At 45.4% G+C, this 16,699-nt stretch overlaps 1 protein-coding gene across 5 annotated transcripts in view; it reads left to right on the top strand.

Moving 5' to 3' along the window:
* Phactr3 (phosphatase and actin regulator 3) overlaps window positions 1–15,361 on the top strand; it is a 232,203-nt gene extending 216,842 nt beyond the window's left edge. For all 5 annotated transcript variants that reach the window (XM_028857283.2, XM_028857282.2, XM_028857284.2 and 2 more), the window contains exons 9-13: window positions 6,839–6,894; window positions 10,092–10,153; window positions 11,076–11,216; window positions 12,281–12,357; window positions 14,597–15,361. In XM_028857283.2, coding sequence (XP_028713116.1) covers window positions 6,839–6,894; window positions 10,092–10,153; window positions 11,076–11,216; window positions 12,281–12,357; window positions 14,597–14,612 — 352 coding nt within the window. In that variant the 3' untranslated portion in view covers window positions 14,613–15,361. The remainder of the gene's footprint in view (window positions 1–6,838; window positions 6,895–10,091; window positions 10,154–11,075; window positions 11,217–12,280; window positions 12,358–14,596) is intronic.
* Window positions 15,362–16,699: the final 1,338 nt, after the last annotated feature.

Raw genomic sequence — 16,699 nt, forward strand, 5'->3', positions numbered from 1 at the left:
TTTTTAACTTTTATTTTATATATTGTGCATAAAATTGTGCATTTTATGCACTTATTAGCCATCTGTGGTTTTATGAACTGCTTGTCAAAACATTTACCCATTTTGATATTATTTGTCTGACTAATTTATGTGTTTTTTTTAATGGGTGCTAGGGATCAGAACTCAGGTCCCCACGCTTCCATGGCAAGAACCTTACCAATGAGCTATTTCTCTACCCCTGATGTGTTTTAAAGTGAGCGTGAGGGCTGATTAGAGGTGAAGCTGGTGCGGGTCTGTGTTGTGCAGTGATATAGGTATATAATGTCTAGTAGGGTTGGGGACCCTGAGTTGGGAAGGGCATCCTGGCACCAGGAGCCATTTGAAGCCATTGCTTGTTGTGTTCTATGGCACAGGGCACAGAGCAGAAGCAGAAAGCGATGCAGGAGTCACCATGGACTGCCCAGCCTTGCTGAGGACATTTGGATTGAGTTCATCATGGGGTTTCGTGAAGGCCAGCCTATAGTGGAGCTAGAAGGGACAGAGACTCGGGGTGCCTGTCACTATGCTCAGACGTGGTGACCCCTGGGGTATTGGGAGGGAGTATAATTAGAAACAAAGGGTTGCTGGGTAGGAACAAACTCTAAGACAGGGCAGTGGACATGGAACAAGCCGGAGATATAGGGGTGACATGAGAGAGGTTGGCTTTGGACATGGAAATGGAGGCCTTGGGTCCACACCCACCCTTGTGTTCAGAAAGCTGGGGCAGGTAGCTGCTGGGACAGGATCACCCTAGAGGTTATGTGGGGGGGGGATAGCAGCTGGCATCTCCCTAGGTAAGCCTTCAGTGAGTGGATAGACCACTGCTCAGGTGTCTGTGATTCCGACGTGGGCACACTCTTTCCTCGTGGCAATGTGCCCTTGTCATGTGGGCTGTTCTCCTGGGACCCCTCTGCAGCAGACTGTCCTCTTGACCCCATTCTCTAGGTGTTCTCCTGTCACCCCGTGGTTTGTGTGGCCCGTGCACTGTCGCTTTGATGGCAGCAGGCAGCAGTGAAAGAAGTTTCCACTCGTCTGGATCTGAGCAGTGGTGTTGGCACCCCCTCACTGGGGAATCCCAGTTTCGTAGTGACTCATGGCTAGCTGGGGGGCAGGATCACCTCCCAAAATAGCCGCAGGATCCGGGGGTGCAGCGCTGCCGCCGCCGTCTGCTCTCCAGCTGCAGCCTGTCTCTAGGAGGCATCTGCCTCTTCTGGAAGGAATCTTTCAATGTTGGCCCAACACTTAGTTGATCTGGTGAAACCCTAAGTGGAGTCTAGGTTAGGGTGGCATTGAAACTGGCAGCTGGGAGTCGATGTTTATAGAGCTGTCGTTGGCATCCCTTTGTAAGCAGACCCACTGTGAGGTGAGCCTTTCAAAACTTCCGGTGAACCTATAGTCATCCAGCCCAGAGCATCAGGTCGTTAAGACCATGTGCCGAGCAGGACTTGGAGACTGCTGTCCTCTGAGAGCGTGATGCCTGCTGCCTCAAGCTCCTGTGCCTCAGCTGGTCCTGATGGCGAACCCGAGACATGGTGTAGCATCTGCCCACTGTTCAGAAGGGAAACCAAAACATCAGAGGGATCAGGTACCTTATCAACATCGTAGGTCTAGAGTCAGCTTTCAGGGCATTCATATCTGTCTCTGCCTTGAACCAAGGCCCTTCTCATATAGGATGGATGAGAGTAATGGAAACTGCAAGTTTATACAAGCCGAGGATACCCAGAGAGCTTAGTGCTAAGGTGAAGGGAAGCCATTGCCCAGAGAGGGACTGACAGTATATTAATTAGAATCCCAGGGTGGATTAAGGCTTGAACACAGTAACCTGGGGAAGGTATCCCAGGGAACCATGTGGGGATGACCGTGTCGGGAGGAAGGGCACGTAGGAGCATGGCTGCAGCAGAGAGAAAGAGATAGTAGGCTGTGTGTCCGTGTGCTCTCTGCATGGACCCTCCCAGGTCATCCTCATCTCTGAAGGTCCCTGCTGTGAGGAGAAGCAGTCGGGCTCAGAGATGATCAGGCCTCCTCCGGGGTCCTGGCTGGGCCTGAGCTGCCATGGCTGGGTGTGCACAAGGCTCTTTCCACAGAGTCAACCTTAGGGCTTGCCCTGTTTTCACAGGAAGGGTCCTGTCATTCTGATATGCACATATAATGCCATGGGATGTGTTATAGTAAGAAAAGCATCGAGACCTCTTTGCCCACAAAATCTGATTTCTTGTTTTTTGGATTGGTGATATATCTTGGGATGGTGTTCATGGGCAGACAACCGCTGTACATTTTGAGAGTGTGAAACATTAAGATGTTGTACGTAGGCCAACCCTGGGATTCTTGAGCTGCCAGCTATCATCTCAAACACTGAGTGTGTGTGTGCGTGTGTGTGTGTGCGTGTGCGTGTGCGTGTGCTGTGTGTGCGTGTGCATGTGTGTGCGTGCGCGCGTGCGTGTGTGTGTGTGTGTGTGTGTGTGTGTGTGTGTGTGTGTGTAGATTTTGAATTATACATGATATATACAAATGGCGTTGTCACTGTTCTCATCCTCGAAGGGACAGGGCACCAGGATTTGTTCTTTCATGATGGCTGTGGCTTTGTCCCTGGGCAGCAATCTCCTGTCTCCACTCTGTAGTTCTGTTAGCTCAGATGCTGTAGCTTGCACGTAAGAGTACCCTGACTCCAGGTGCTGACCCAGTGGAGCAAAAGCTCACCAGCCTTCCACAGACAGGAATGTTGAGGTGCAGGCACCCCCTTTATCTTCAGTACCCACCTGTGCATTCCACCCACTGTGTGCTGGCCGCCTCTACCTCCACACTCCATTCCACCTCTGCCACCTCTTCCTCCCTGTGCCCTTACTGCCCATTCCTGGCTGGATTCACAGTGCACGTCAGGGCTGTATGTGGTGGTGATATATTGTTTGTGATCTAACAAATCAAGTTTGCCTGAAGCTGAGAGACAAAAGAGCAAGCCACTACCACCACCTCTTACCTCGCCAACTCCCCCGTTTTTCTTTGCAAAACAAGAACTCATGACCCTGAGATAGTCGGGGATGTAAGAGGTGGTGGCTGTGGCTTGCTCTTTTGTCTCTCTGAGCCTTGGATCACAAACAGCATGTCACCACAGCAGGTGACTTTCAGACTGACAGTTCCAGAAAGCCACTGAGAGGTCACTGTCCTGTTAGTTCTCCTGCACCAGGACCTACAGGGACTCACAGACAGCTGGGATCTGTGATGTTCCTGGCAGTGGGTGAAGTAAGCTGCAGCCCACACTGTTTCCCCCAGCCTTCTGACACTCCCTCCTCTGTACACTGGATGCTATTGTGTCAGGATGCCTCTCTCCTTGGGGGGCAGGGACTTCTGCCCTGTGGTGATGTACTTGTCTACTACATCAAGCCTTACTGTGGGGAGTCAGCTCCAGATGGTAAGTCACTGTCACCAAATCATGGACAGGGCAGTGGCAATGAGAATCATGAGCCAGGCATCCCACTGGTCTGTGATGCTCCTGGCCTCCTTGGCTCCCAGAGCACTTCTTCTGAGGCAGGTTTTTGCTGTTTCCTGGCTCCTTGTCCCTGAGACAATGGCACTAAAGTAGTAGCACTGTCCAGACTGAATGTTACAGTCCAGGGAATGAGAAAAGACCCAGCCCTCATTCTGTCCATTCTTCACCAACATCTGTTGCTGCCCCTCTGGGCTCACTGGCAGCAAGGTGCGCCAATTCCACTATCAGGAAGTTCTAGGATCATAAGGGAGGTGTTCCTTCAGCCCAACCCTCCTTTCCAAGACTGCAGTTCTGACCATAAAATGTCCATGTCCTCATGGCCTGAGTAGCCAGTGCACCACCAGCCAAGGCCTGTGTGCCTCACTTTCCACCAGCCTCAGCCTGACCACCTGTCCTGAAGGTCAGGCTTGTCTGTTCCTGCCGTCTGCTGCCCACTGCTGCTGTGGCCCTCCCTGCTGGATCCAGCTGTGGGTTCTGGTTCCTGTTGCCAGGGCTCCTGTAGCCTGAGTTGAGACCAGGTGTCTGGCTTGTTTCGAATCTGCCACATGCAGACCTGGCAGGTGTTAGGCTCTGAGATGCTGGGGTAGGGTGGAGGCAGGGGTGATTCCTCATTAACTCAGGTGCAGGTCTGTTCCCTGAGCTCAGGTGGTCAGATGCCTCTGTGAACCATCTCTTTCCAGGGTTTTGTACTTGGAGTGGGAAGTCCTCCATCTCATTCCACAAACATTGGTTGAGAAGCTAACAACAGAGGTTGTCATTATAATGGTGACAGTGTTGAAGCAAAGCGGTGGGCTGCTCAGATGGGCTGTTCACCTGACCTAGGGCTGAGCTTTCTCATGTTATCCTAAGGGTACAGCATTGTGAGAAGGAAGAGTCCAACCTCCCACCCCTGGCTTGGCAGATGGCTTGTGACCTACCCAGGGCCAGAGGTGCTCGGTCCTATGAGATACTTAGACTAGCCAGTCAAGGGGCCGTGCGGCAGCACTGCCTTGGTGTGGTGGACCCCAGTGGATAGGGACACAGGTAAAGAGGGGAGAGTCTGAAGAGTCTGGCTGTTTCCAGGCCCAGGCCCATGAACTAATTCCCTATGGCCTCTGCTTCTCTTCTGCTGGGTAGTGAACTTGAAGAATGGCATTTGGGGCTAGGAGGAAGTGCCTGATACAGGTCACCACTTCACACAGATAACAAGAATAATCAGATATCATGGAACAATACCCTGCTAGGATTGCTTTTCTGAAGAAAACATTTACTTATAAATGTCAGGAAAAAAAAGTATGCATTGATGGCCCAAATCCTGATTTCACAAGGGTCATAGAGCCTTTGGGTATGGCCACCCTTGAGGTGTAGGAATTCTTGAGAGATTTCTTAACTCCAAGCAAATGTTATGAAACACCGTTTGGCATTGACTGCATGTACACAGCTCTTTGAAGACCTGTTTTGTTCTCCTTGCATGTGAGAAGTAAGGCTCAGAAAAGCCAAGTGCCCTCCTTACAGTTGCTCAGCTAGAAAATGACAAGCTCTGATCATCAGGGTGTGTCTTCCCTCTTCCAAAGCCCATCCTCTGCCCTGTCATACTGCCTGTGGTCCCACAGCCTGCTTGAGCAATCTCTGTCAATGGAGTGCTTCTTGAGCAGGTTGGAAAGAATGGGAGTACACCTTAGACCATGCCATTCTTCAGCCCCAGAACCGTCAAGATACAGTCTACACGCATATGTCCTCCAAGACCTTGTAGGCTTAACTGCAGCAGGTTGTCATGTGATCTCTCCTTCTTCCCTTAGTCTTCAAGCCCAGAAAGTGAGCAGTTAGGCCCCTTCCTGTCTCCAGGGGCTCAGTGCAACTGCACCTTGCCCAGATCCCCTTGTCCTGCTTGGTCCCTTATCCCTCACTTCATTTGTTCTGTGTGCAGGCCACTGGAAAATGGCTGCTGATTTATTTCTTGTTTATCTGCCTCTCCCTCTGGACAGCAAGCTCTCCCAGGCCTTGCAGGCCCAGCAGTGTGTCCATGGGGCTTGGAACAGTGTCTGATGCATAGCTGGTAGTCCAGGGTCATTTGAGAGGGTTTAGGGCCACAGCAGCAGGGAGCAGGGGCCAGGTTTGGCAGGCTTTACCTAGGGCAGATGGGGAGACTCTTGGCTCTGGTTGCCAGACAGAGGTTGTCAGGGTCCAGGTTCAAATCTCAGAGAACATTAGGAGTAGGACAGAGGCCATTCCCCAGCCCCGAAAGAGCTCACAGACAAAGCTCTGGGTGAGCCCAAAGCAAACTTGTGCTCCAGGGTAGAGGGAGGTGTGGAACAGACACACCACGCCCTGGTCTTTGTGCTGGGACAGGGGTTATAAATAGATACACATTTTCACAGGGGCAAAATGTTATGGCCCCCGACTCTGAGTATTCAGGGATTTGGCTCTGCTGTCTTGCTACAGTGGCTGAGGATCCGGAAGTAGGGAGGCTTCTGGCTCCAACCCAAAGCCATTATTTTAGATAAAAATAATTGGAGCTTGGCATTGATTTTGTCTAATTATGTCTCCCTCTCCTGACAAGCCCTTTGTTTATGTTTTGTGGGGTTTTGATGTTTTATTTTTTGGGCTGTGTTCTCCAACTCCCCGAGCCAGAGACCATCTGAAAAGGAAATAGTAATTTGTCTTCACACAGCACACTGGCACACTCATCTGGGCTGCGAGAGGGAGAAAGGGAGGCGGGAGGCGCATGTGTGGGCGGCTCCCTTCCTAGTTAGCTGGGAGATCCCCAGCTGTCATTGGTGTTAGAGCTGTGTGCTCACTGACAGGAGGCAAGGCCCCTCTGCTGGCCCTAGACACTCCCCCTGGGTGGGGCAGAGCAGAGAAGGCTCCTCTCAGCCTGGCAAGCAGGTGGCTGTATTCCTGGGCTGACTTCCTTGTGCTGAGGATGGAGGATGGAGCTGATGCCTGGAAGCAGGGATCTGGGGGCATGGCTGCAAGCAGAAGCCTGAAGCCCAGCAGTGGTGCCTGCCTCTTCCTAAGCTAATGGGCAGGAAGAAGACTTTCCTGAATGAAGCTCTGCACTGATTAAACATGCATGTGGCTGGGTGAACTGTGCACACCAGGCAGGGGGCAGGTGATGATGTGGAGTGGAACAAGGATTTCCTCAGCACTGGCTCTGTGGACCAGCTTTCCCTCCCATATGGAAGTCTGACTTGATTTTGCCAGCAAGAGGCTCTAGTGGTCCACTCTCGTCTCCCTTTTGGAAGGTGATCTGGAACTACAAGGGTGTATGCCAGGCACCTCTCATTGCACAGACCCTGGGTAGAACTTCCAGGCAGCCACCATGGTGCAAAACATAATCTTAGTGTTTTTCCGCAGAAGGCTGAGCCAGAGACCAGCCGTGGAGGAGCTGGAGAGAAGAAATATCCTGAAACGTGAGTAGCGGGTGATTCCTCTAGAGGTTTCCCTCACATGTGCTGAGGCTGCTTCAGGAATCTGAGCTCTAGTAGCCCAGCCCAGCTCTGCAGACTGAATATGATGGGTTCCCTTAAATCTGAGTAGCTAAGCAATTCTGAAAGAAAGGACTCAAAGTAGCTGCATTCAGAAAGCTCTTTGTAAAATGAAATAAAAATAGCTCTCTTCCTAGCATAATTAAAGATGCTCTTATCTTCAGGTTTATTAGATAGTCCTGTAGACCCAAGGGAAACAAATCATTAACCCTGCACATGTTGGATGCCAAGCAAAGCTTCTAGGGAATTGGCAGTGGGCGTCCTACAGGTGTTAGAAATCACAGACCCAGGCAGGAGTTGTCCCAGAGTATGGTACACCCCTTACTTGTTCCTCCTAGAAGACATAAATGACAGCTCACTAGAGCACTGAAACTTCTGTGGCTCAGAACTTTGGGTTTCAGCCTAGTTAGGTATGTAATTGTAATGTGCCGAATCCAGGTGTCTAACAATAATGTCCACTGTATGGAAGTTTCATGGTCTTTGATAGTGGAAGGTAGTCAAACCCTCCAAAGGTGTACCCTGAGTAGTGTTTCCCTGGCTAACAGACTAGTTTTTAAAGTATTTTCCACAAAAGTCAGTCCAGTAGCATGACTCTTAAGCTTTTCTCCTGCTGTGTGCTGCACACTCCACTTGCCTGCATCTTGTTTGTGAACACCTTTTTCAAAGTTGTAACAGTACCAAGACTGACCGGGTACTATCAGTGAGGCTGCAGAGTCTTGATTTGCACATGCAGCTCAATTCATTCTTCTCCTGTCTTTGCCTCAATACTGCCTTTAACCTTAAAGCTATCCCCTCCTTTGTAGACTGTTGGGGGAAAACATCTAAGATTAGGAATTCTGTTTTTAAACTTATGTGGTGAGTATTTTATGTTGCCTAGACTGTGGCCAATACCATGCTTGAGCTAGTCGACAGGAGTCAAGCTATTTTAGTTAGCAATTATTTGGATATTAAAATATAAAGCCACTTATTTAAAATTTATTCTTATGTCATTGATGCTATTCTAAGCTGTGGTCTAGATTTAGACAAAGCCGTTCTATATTTAGGTCATGCCATACTCTAGGTGTGCTATTGACACAGGAAGAGCCCCAGACCCACTCCCCCCATCCATAGCAAGTGTCTTCTCTTCCATGTGTGTAACCAGGTCCCCCCCAACCCCCACACCTGTGCTTCTAATTACTATATGAAATAAAGAGTGAAGTCTTAAAAATAGACTGTGCTCAGTGAGTGGAGCTAGCAAGCAGCTGGAACTTACTGCACTTACCTTCAGCACACAGAAGCAAAGTGGATTTTTCCTTGTGTTGACCATGGCAACACACTGTAAACACAGCACCTTCACCAGCAGGCCAGATTTATCCTTAGCCCAGAAGCCTTGTCAAGTGTCCTGAGTGGGAGGGTCTGAGGAACCCACTGTTTGATTTGTGAGGTTCTGTTTTGTCTATGGCAAGGATCGGGCTACCACACATGGAGTAAGAGTAGCACACCTAGCTGTGCACACTACATGCAGTTCCACTTGTGATTGAACTTTGTGCTTTCTTCTCTTCAAAGGGAGATGTATGAAATGGCAGTGCATCTGACACACACTCAGAATTCCATGTATTGGTGGCCTAATCAAATATGGTGACTGGGCTCGGTCTGTGCCAGACATGACCTGGAATGTGTTCCTTAATCCTTACCACAAATCTTAGAGCTGGCTGTTGTCCCCATTTTACTAGTGAAGCAGCTAAGGCCCCGAGGAAATGTGACATTTTAACACATGAATACTGTCTCACCGCTCTGGCTGTCCAAGTTCTTAGTCACCACATTAGAAGCAAGCACATAGTCCTGGATACTTACAGAAGATGCACATGGAGCTGTCCAACGTGCTGGTATAACTTCTCCAAACTGGGTTGTAGATGACATTTTCACGACTAAGGGGGAATGGGGGAATCCCGCTTTTCCTCAGTCTTTTCACAAGGAGACTATACTTGGGTTTTGTCCAGGGCCTTTGTTTGTCCAGAACAGCTTTCATGCCATAGCTCCAGCCTCTCAGGCCTGGTATGATGACATTTTCACTGTTTCCTGGTTGTTTCACTACTTTGTGACCATAGCTTACAACAGTGCTTCTTCTATTACCATATATGGCTGAAGAACTAAGCAAGCATATAACATGATTGTGTTTTTGTCTAAAATACTCTAGTCTAAGATAGATTTTTAAATGAAAAAGTATTGAGAAGCACATTCAGATGTATTAAACACCCACATACCCAGTTCCCCCAATACAGGAGTGTTTGAAATGCAACATTTAAATAAATGCAGATAATGTAAAATTAGGTTTGGTGTAGGTTTCAAGGGCTCCCTTCCCCAGACATCACTGCACTGCTATTCTGTGTGCTGGTGGGTGAGATCTTTTTCCTAGGCAGGAGTTCTGTTAAGGTTGGGGACCTGAGGCTTTATTTAGCAACCAGAATGCCAGAAATAGGACTACATTTTTCTTTTTGCATCCAAGGGCCAGGCTTACATTACTACAGTATTTCAACATGTTGGCCTACCTTTAACTCCCAAGTATCGTGTGAACACAACTCAAGAGGCAAAGCCAATTCTGAGGACCTTTGGCCCCTTAGAAGATACTGTCATATACAAGTAGTTATGCTTCAACAATGGAGAAGAAGCTGGGTTGTGAATATGTTCATATTTGATGCTATGTTGCCTAGAATCTGAAGTTCATGTTTTGTACAAGTTGTCTAAAAGGTGTACACATCTGTAAAATGGAAAGACAGAACACAAAATGTGATGAGCTGAGCATATGCTTGATTATTGTGCTATAGCAACTGTATGCTCTCTATGTTCCTAGATATTATAGACTGGTATTTGAGTGGACTGAAGACCAACAGATAGCTGTTCCCCAGAAGTAAGCAGCAACAACATGCTTCTGTATAGGGCAGAGGAGAATTAGATTAGGAAGGATAATCATGCATGACAGCTCAGGCCAGCATGTCCTGAGCAGCTTTTGGGAAAGTGACTCCAAACATAGAAACTATTATGTCAAAAGGTGCCATCTATAAAGCGGCTCTAGGAAACTTGGTGCTTGCTTGTGTGACAAGAAATGCTCAACCTACTTCTATTTCTGTTTTAATCTTTCACAGAAAGGAATGATCAGACAGAGCAGGAAGAAAGGAGAGAAATCAAGCAACGATTAACAAGAAAGGTATTGTCCTAGATTGCTTTATATTGCTGTGTTAAACACCGTGACCAAAAGCAACTTGGGAAGGGTTTGTTTATATTTCCAAGTCATAGTCCATCATTGAGAGAAATTGAGGCAGGAACTAAATCAGACCATGAGGAAGTGCTACTTTCTGGCTTGCTTATTTATACAACTCAGAGATACCTACCTAGGGGTGGCACCACCTCCAGTGGGCTCAGCCCTCCCACATCAGTCATCGGGAAAATGTCCACACAGACATACTCACAGGCCAGCTGGTGGAGGCAATTCCACAATTGGTATTCCCTCTTCCCAGATGACCCTAACTTATGTAGAGTGGACAAAACTAACCTGCACTGGATTATAATCAAAGCACTTCATTTTATAAATAGATAAGAACCAGGGAAAGCTTCTGCAGCATTTTGATGGGGAGTGTAAAGTAACCTGTGACTTTGTGCTTTCCGGGGCAACATGGTGTCAGTTGCTCCAAAAGCAAAGCCTTTTGCACATATCCCAGTGTCTACCTGCACCTAGGTGGCAAGGCCCTAGCAGCAATCAGCTGGGAAGGCAATGACACCCAAATACCACTTACGATTCCTTGACAGAAGGCAACGGAGCATTATTTTTTTACACTAAGAATCACATACCTTTTAGACTTGTCACTCTTAGTTGCCTTAGTTCTCTGATTACAGAATCAGCATCAAGGGTTTATATGACATCGAGTTAAATTTACAATGGCTGGTCTAGGAAGTAACTCCAAAAGCTCAAGTCTACCTTTCATCCTGCTTACTCTACTGCCTAGCTGACCCAGGCCCATGCTTTGTTGAACTTGGAGCTACCAGAACAGCCTTCCAGCTCTTCATGTCTTCTTACTACAAGAAAACAAGTGTGGCATATGATGCCTAACTATATTCATCTTTTATTTTAGCTTAACCAGAGACCCACTGTTGATGAATTGAGAGACAGAAAAATCCTGATCCGCTTCAGCGACTATGTGGAAGTAGCAAGAGCACAGGACTATGACAGGAGAGCAGACAAACCCTGGACAAGACTGTCAGCAGCAGATAAGGTTCGCTGCTTCTGTGCTGGCTGGGGAGTGGGCATCACATCTTATGTTCAGGCTGGGGCTTTCCAAGACAGTGTGAACCACTAGGTGAATTATGTCCCACACCCTGTTGGTTTCATGAAGATAATTTAGGGTGGAGTTGAGCTAGGGGACAGGGAACAGTTTTGTTCTGAAGGACACTTGGAAGTATCATTATACATTTGGGGTTGTCAATGCAAGTGGTACCTGGCATATCTAGTGGGTGGCCATCACAGAGTGTGCAAGCATTTTTCCTAAGAAATGGAATGGCAATTTCCAAGTGCCATGGAAGTGTGAACTGCAAATTTTTGCAAGGATGGTATAAAGGAAATAAAATGACCCAAGCATATAGAGTAAGTGACTGTCCATGTTTGAAATATATTATCTAGTAGGACATAAGCCCAGACGCATAGAGGAAGCTTTCAGAATACTTTTCTTGGAAAAGAAAACTTATACAACCACTGAATTAGTTATTTGTTCTTACACATGCTTAGAAATATTCAGTTATTGTAGCAACCTGGAAAAATGCTGTTACACTGGAGTTGAACATGCTTAGATGATCAAAGGGAGAGAATATCTTTAGCAGTCAATGTTATCTGAATATAGGAAAACAGCTCACCTCAAAGGCTTTCTATGCTTCCAATAGATACTTGTCTCACCTGGACCCTGAAGGGCTCATCTTTGAGACAGTCATGATAGAGTATTTAGGGAAACTAGAGGAGGGCCAGACTAGAGACCCTAAAACAGATGCTCACTCTACTTCTGCCACAGCATAAAACAGAAATATATGCTCAAAAGTTCCAGTGATGTGTGGGTTTTCTGATAGCCCAATAAAAAGATGCTCAAAAGCTGATCTTATTATTTACTGGTTCTCCAAGACTGTGTTAGGTTCATTAGTTAGGGTGGGAAGGGTTGTCTGCCCCATTACAATACAGCAAATTAATTCCTTCCTGATTATTGATCACAATATTTCTGCACATATTAATGGCTGACAATATGTAAAGGTAATAATTTGTTAACTTGAAAAATCTATCCTTTCTAAATTTCAGGCAGCAATTCGTAAAGAATTAAATGAGTATAAAAGTAATGAAATGGAGGTACACGCATCTAGCAAGCACTTGACAAGGTAATTTTCTGTTGTGTGAACTACATGATGTCTAGCCACAAGGAGCTTTATACTTAGTACCACCTCCTTGGGACAAACTGTTACTAAGGAGGGATTGGTGGTGAGAAGGGATACATAGTTGCTATGTTTAAGAAAATTGGTCTCAGATTAAAATATTCTTAGGTACTTAATTCCAATAATAAAAATTAACTTATAGAATTTGCCACATCTAGATTGCTGTGAGAACACTCTACATTTTCCTATCCTGTATCTATATTGATATTAACATTGTTCATCAAACGACAAAGCTCATTCATTTCTTTAGCACATATGTGACAATCTACCATGTGTAGCATAACCAGGTGCTGAGGCTGTGACAGTGTAATATACAAAGGAAGCACCTGCCCAACTTTCCCCATCAAGTTGAGCAGCACATTTTATGCCCACGCTGATGCATGGAAGAAGCTGGAGGAAAACTTTCCTTCTAGTGCTCTGCGTCCTTTCCAAGTCCTTTCTCAGGACTTACAGGCACATGAGAACTTAACCAATAACAATCCCATTGTCCTTTTCCTTGAAGGATGCTCAAACCCCAAATAGAAAAAGAAAAGCAACCCTGGCTCCTGTACACTGCCTTCAACTGCAGTGATGGATCCCAAGTGGCCACTACACTTATTTAAAAGATATGCTTTGCAATCTAACTGTGGCTATGGAACAGAAAGTAACTATGAAACTCCCCGACTTGTGTCAGGGTTGTAAGGAAAGAAAATTATGCAAACAAAAATTTTAAAGTTTCCTCTCATGCCAGACAGGTTAGCCTAGCCCTTATTAGTCTTAATCTAAGTTTAGGAAATAAAATTCTTCTTTACAACACATTTTAGTGCTTATTTTATTTTAAAGAAATAGACAAGCCTGTGTATGGAAATCAACCTTTGTTTCTGTCAAGTTTTTTTTTTATTAAATTTTTTTATTTATTTTACATACCAACCACAGTTTCCCCTTCCTCCTCCCCTCCAGTTTCCTCCTCCTACTGCCTTTCTACCCCCTCCTCCACTTCTCAGAGAAAGGGTGAGGCCTCCCATGGGAGTCAACAAAGCATGGCATACCAAATTGAGGCAGGACAAAGCTCCTCCCTTGCATCAAGGCTGGGCAAGGCAATCCAGCATGGGGAATAGGTTCCAAAAAGCCAGCTCTTTCACCAGGGACAAATCCTCATCCCACTGCTAGGGTCCCCACAAACAGACCAAGCTACACAACTGTCACACACATGCAGAGGACCTAGGTCAGTACCATGAAGGCTTCCTAGCTGTCGGTCTAGAGTCTGTGAGCTCCCAGGAGCTTGGATCATCTGTCTCTGATTTTCCCCATCATGATCTTGACCAGCACCACCCCTGCTCATAGAATCCCTCCTCCCTCTCTTCAACTTGACTCCAGAGCTCAGCCCAGTGCTTGGCTGTGGGTCTCTGCATCTGCTTCCATAAGTTACTGGATGTAGGTTCTATGATGACAATTAGGGTAGTCACCAATCTGATCACAGAAGGCCAGTTCAGATACCCTCTCCACTATTGCTAGGAGTCTTAGCTGGGGTCATCCTTGTGGATTCCTGGGAGTTTCCCTGGCACCAGGCCTCTCCCTTACCCCATAATGGCCCCTTCTATCAAGATATCTCTTTCATTGTTCTCCCTTTCCATCCCTCCCCCAACTCAGCCATCTTGATCCCTCATTCTCCCCCTCTACATATGCCCTTCCCCCCTGCCAGTTTACCCAGGGGACCTCATTTATTTCCCCTTCCCAGGCAATCCATGAGTCTCTCTTAGGGTCCTCCTTGTTTCCTAGCGTTTCTGTAAGTTCTTGATAGCTTTTTCAATGACAGAATTTTAAAGAATGAGCCTCCAAACCTAAAAGTGAGGAAATCATTCAGATTAGCACTTCATAGCAACTTTACAAAGTCAACACAGTATTTGAGCCTCGTGTAATTTTCTTGAATATATTAAGCATTATCATGAATTTAAAGATATTTTCAAGAGGAGGTGACCACCTAGACTGAGTCCTAAAGCTTCTGAGACCCTCACTGGCAGCTTTCACATGAAGTTGTTGATCATGAGGAACTCTGTGAGGCTATTCACCTACAGCAATTCCCTCCTTGAAGTCCTATACATAAATCTCAGAAACTTTGAGTAGCAGTAAATTTGTTTGTGGAAGTTTTTTTTTTTTTTCAGCTTTAACTGTTTTTAAATCATCTAATTTTAAAAATCATTTCTAGATTCCACAGGCCATAGAGATTTTCTTCTGAGAAGAATTTGTGTTTAATTTTTGATACCAACACTGAACATTCATCAGGGAACTTTCCTCAAGACTAACTGCTGTGTTTGTGAGAAGAGCAGAATCACACAGAGGAGCAATCCTGACCACTCACCTACAGAGGAGCAACCCAGAGGACACACTCACTCCCTTCTTTGGTGTATGAGGAGTGTGAACTGTTGGGGTCACTCAAGGCCCAGAGTAACTCTCCCAGAAGAAAACTTGTTTGCCTTCAACCTTGTTTTACAGTTCTGCAGCGTCATGGAGGATGGGCGACATGCATGTGCAGGCTCACATTCCCAGCCTCCGCCATGAGGGACATGTGACCCAGTGTCATTCAGTATTTTGTTGAAAAGACATTTTTATCCTGATGATTTGAAAACTAAGTTCATGTTATAGAGTGATTTACTGTATTATACTTTCTCTTTTTTATATGATGTCTAACAAAAAATACAGCTCCAACATTTTGATTCCTGTTAATTTTGTTCTTTAATTAAATGACTACTTATTGCAGGAAATGAACACAGGCTTTCATTTTCTTGGGGTTGGGATGAGGTATAGGTGGAAACTGTGAAAAAACAAGTCAATTCCTAAAACCTTTGAACCATCAGAATCTAAATACAAGAAAATTCCCACTTTGTTCTCTGTAGATTCTGATGAATACATAAAGGTTTGCGTCTTGAAAAGCTAGTAACCTATTATTTTTTTCAAGTAAAATTGAAAATTTATGAAGGAGTATTGAATGCATTTAATCTAGAAGTAACGTACTGGAAACCCTACCAACATGAAAATCTATGCCCTCTTTAAGAAGAGTTGTAAGTTTTTATTTGCCTGCATTGTCAAAACCCCTATGCAAAAAGGTTTAGATGGAATGGAGATTTGGAGTAATAGTTTACCCCAGTATAAGGAGAGAAAGTTAGCTAATTAACAATCCCCTGCATTAGTTGGTTTTTTTGGGGTGGTGGTGGTTTTGTTTTGTTTTGCTTTTTGCTTTTAAGTCTTTCCAAAAGAAGCCTTCCTTCCCTTCTGCTCAACATGCTAACAGGAAACAATGGCTTGGAGCATGATCTCAAAATTCAAAGACTGACACTCAAATCTAGGCTCTATGCTCTTCCAAGCAAGTGACTTGCTTTTTAGGATGATCTCAGTACTTCTGTAATATATATAAATGAGGTAAAGTAGCTAACATGCTGGTATTAACCCAGCACATTCTCAGCATTTAGTGTGTTAGCTAAATAGCACCAGGACCAACCAAGTGTCCTGCACAAATTCACACATCCTCCACACCTCACTGCTCTCCAAGCTCTTTAAAGACTGCTGGTGGACCATGTTTTCTATGAAACCTGCTTGACATTTGTGGTAGTGCTCTGGCTTAAGAAATTTGTGAACAGTCCTAATACTAGCAAACATTCTATTAGTTGAATTAGTTTTTAAATAAGAAATGACAGCAGAAAGGTTCTAGCTTTACCTCTTCTATGCTGTGTGTCAATTAAAGCCATTGTAACTGGAAGCTACAAACTGAATTTCACATGCATGTAGAATATTTGCATATGGTAGAGTCCATTGATGCTTAGTTGTGGCCAGTTAACATCAAAGCATGTGGCTTTTTGTTTTGTTTTGTTTTGTTTTTTCCTATTTCAAGATACACATTAGCAGCTCCTATTTTATATTTTGCTCAGTTTAAAATGTGAGCAGGTCAAAGTTTCAAACAAACAAAACAATAACAAAAAAAAACTGAAATTTCAATCTCTCAGAAATACCCATGTAATTATTACAGAACAAAGGGGAATCTGCTGCTCTTCTAGAAACTCTACTCACCCACAGTAGACAAAAGACCCACACTGCTTAGAGCAGAGTCAAGTGGAGCCTTTGTAGAGATGACCTGGTGGACACAGAAACCTTTAGGTCTCTGCTCCAGTCAAATCCTATAGCTACAGCTAATAAAATTTTAAGGTATAGGACATCCAAATGTATAGGACATCCAAAGAAGGATTCAAGTTTGGTTAACCTCAGAAGTTTCAAGATGACTAAAAGTAACAGAAAAATTTAATATTAGTGAAGGAAT

Source organism: Peromyscus leucopus, chromosome 4 (assembly GCF_004664715.2).
Source record: "Peromyscus leucopus breed LL Stock chromosome 4, UCI_PerLeu_2.1, whole genome shotgun sequence".
In the NCBI taxonomy this organism is placed as follows: domain Eukaryota; kingdom Metazoa; phylum Chordata; class Mammalia; order Rodentia; family Cricetidae; genus Peromyscus; species Peromyscus leucopus.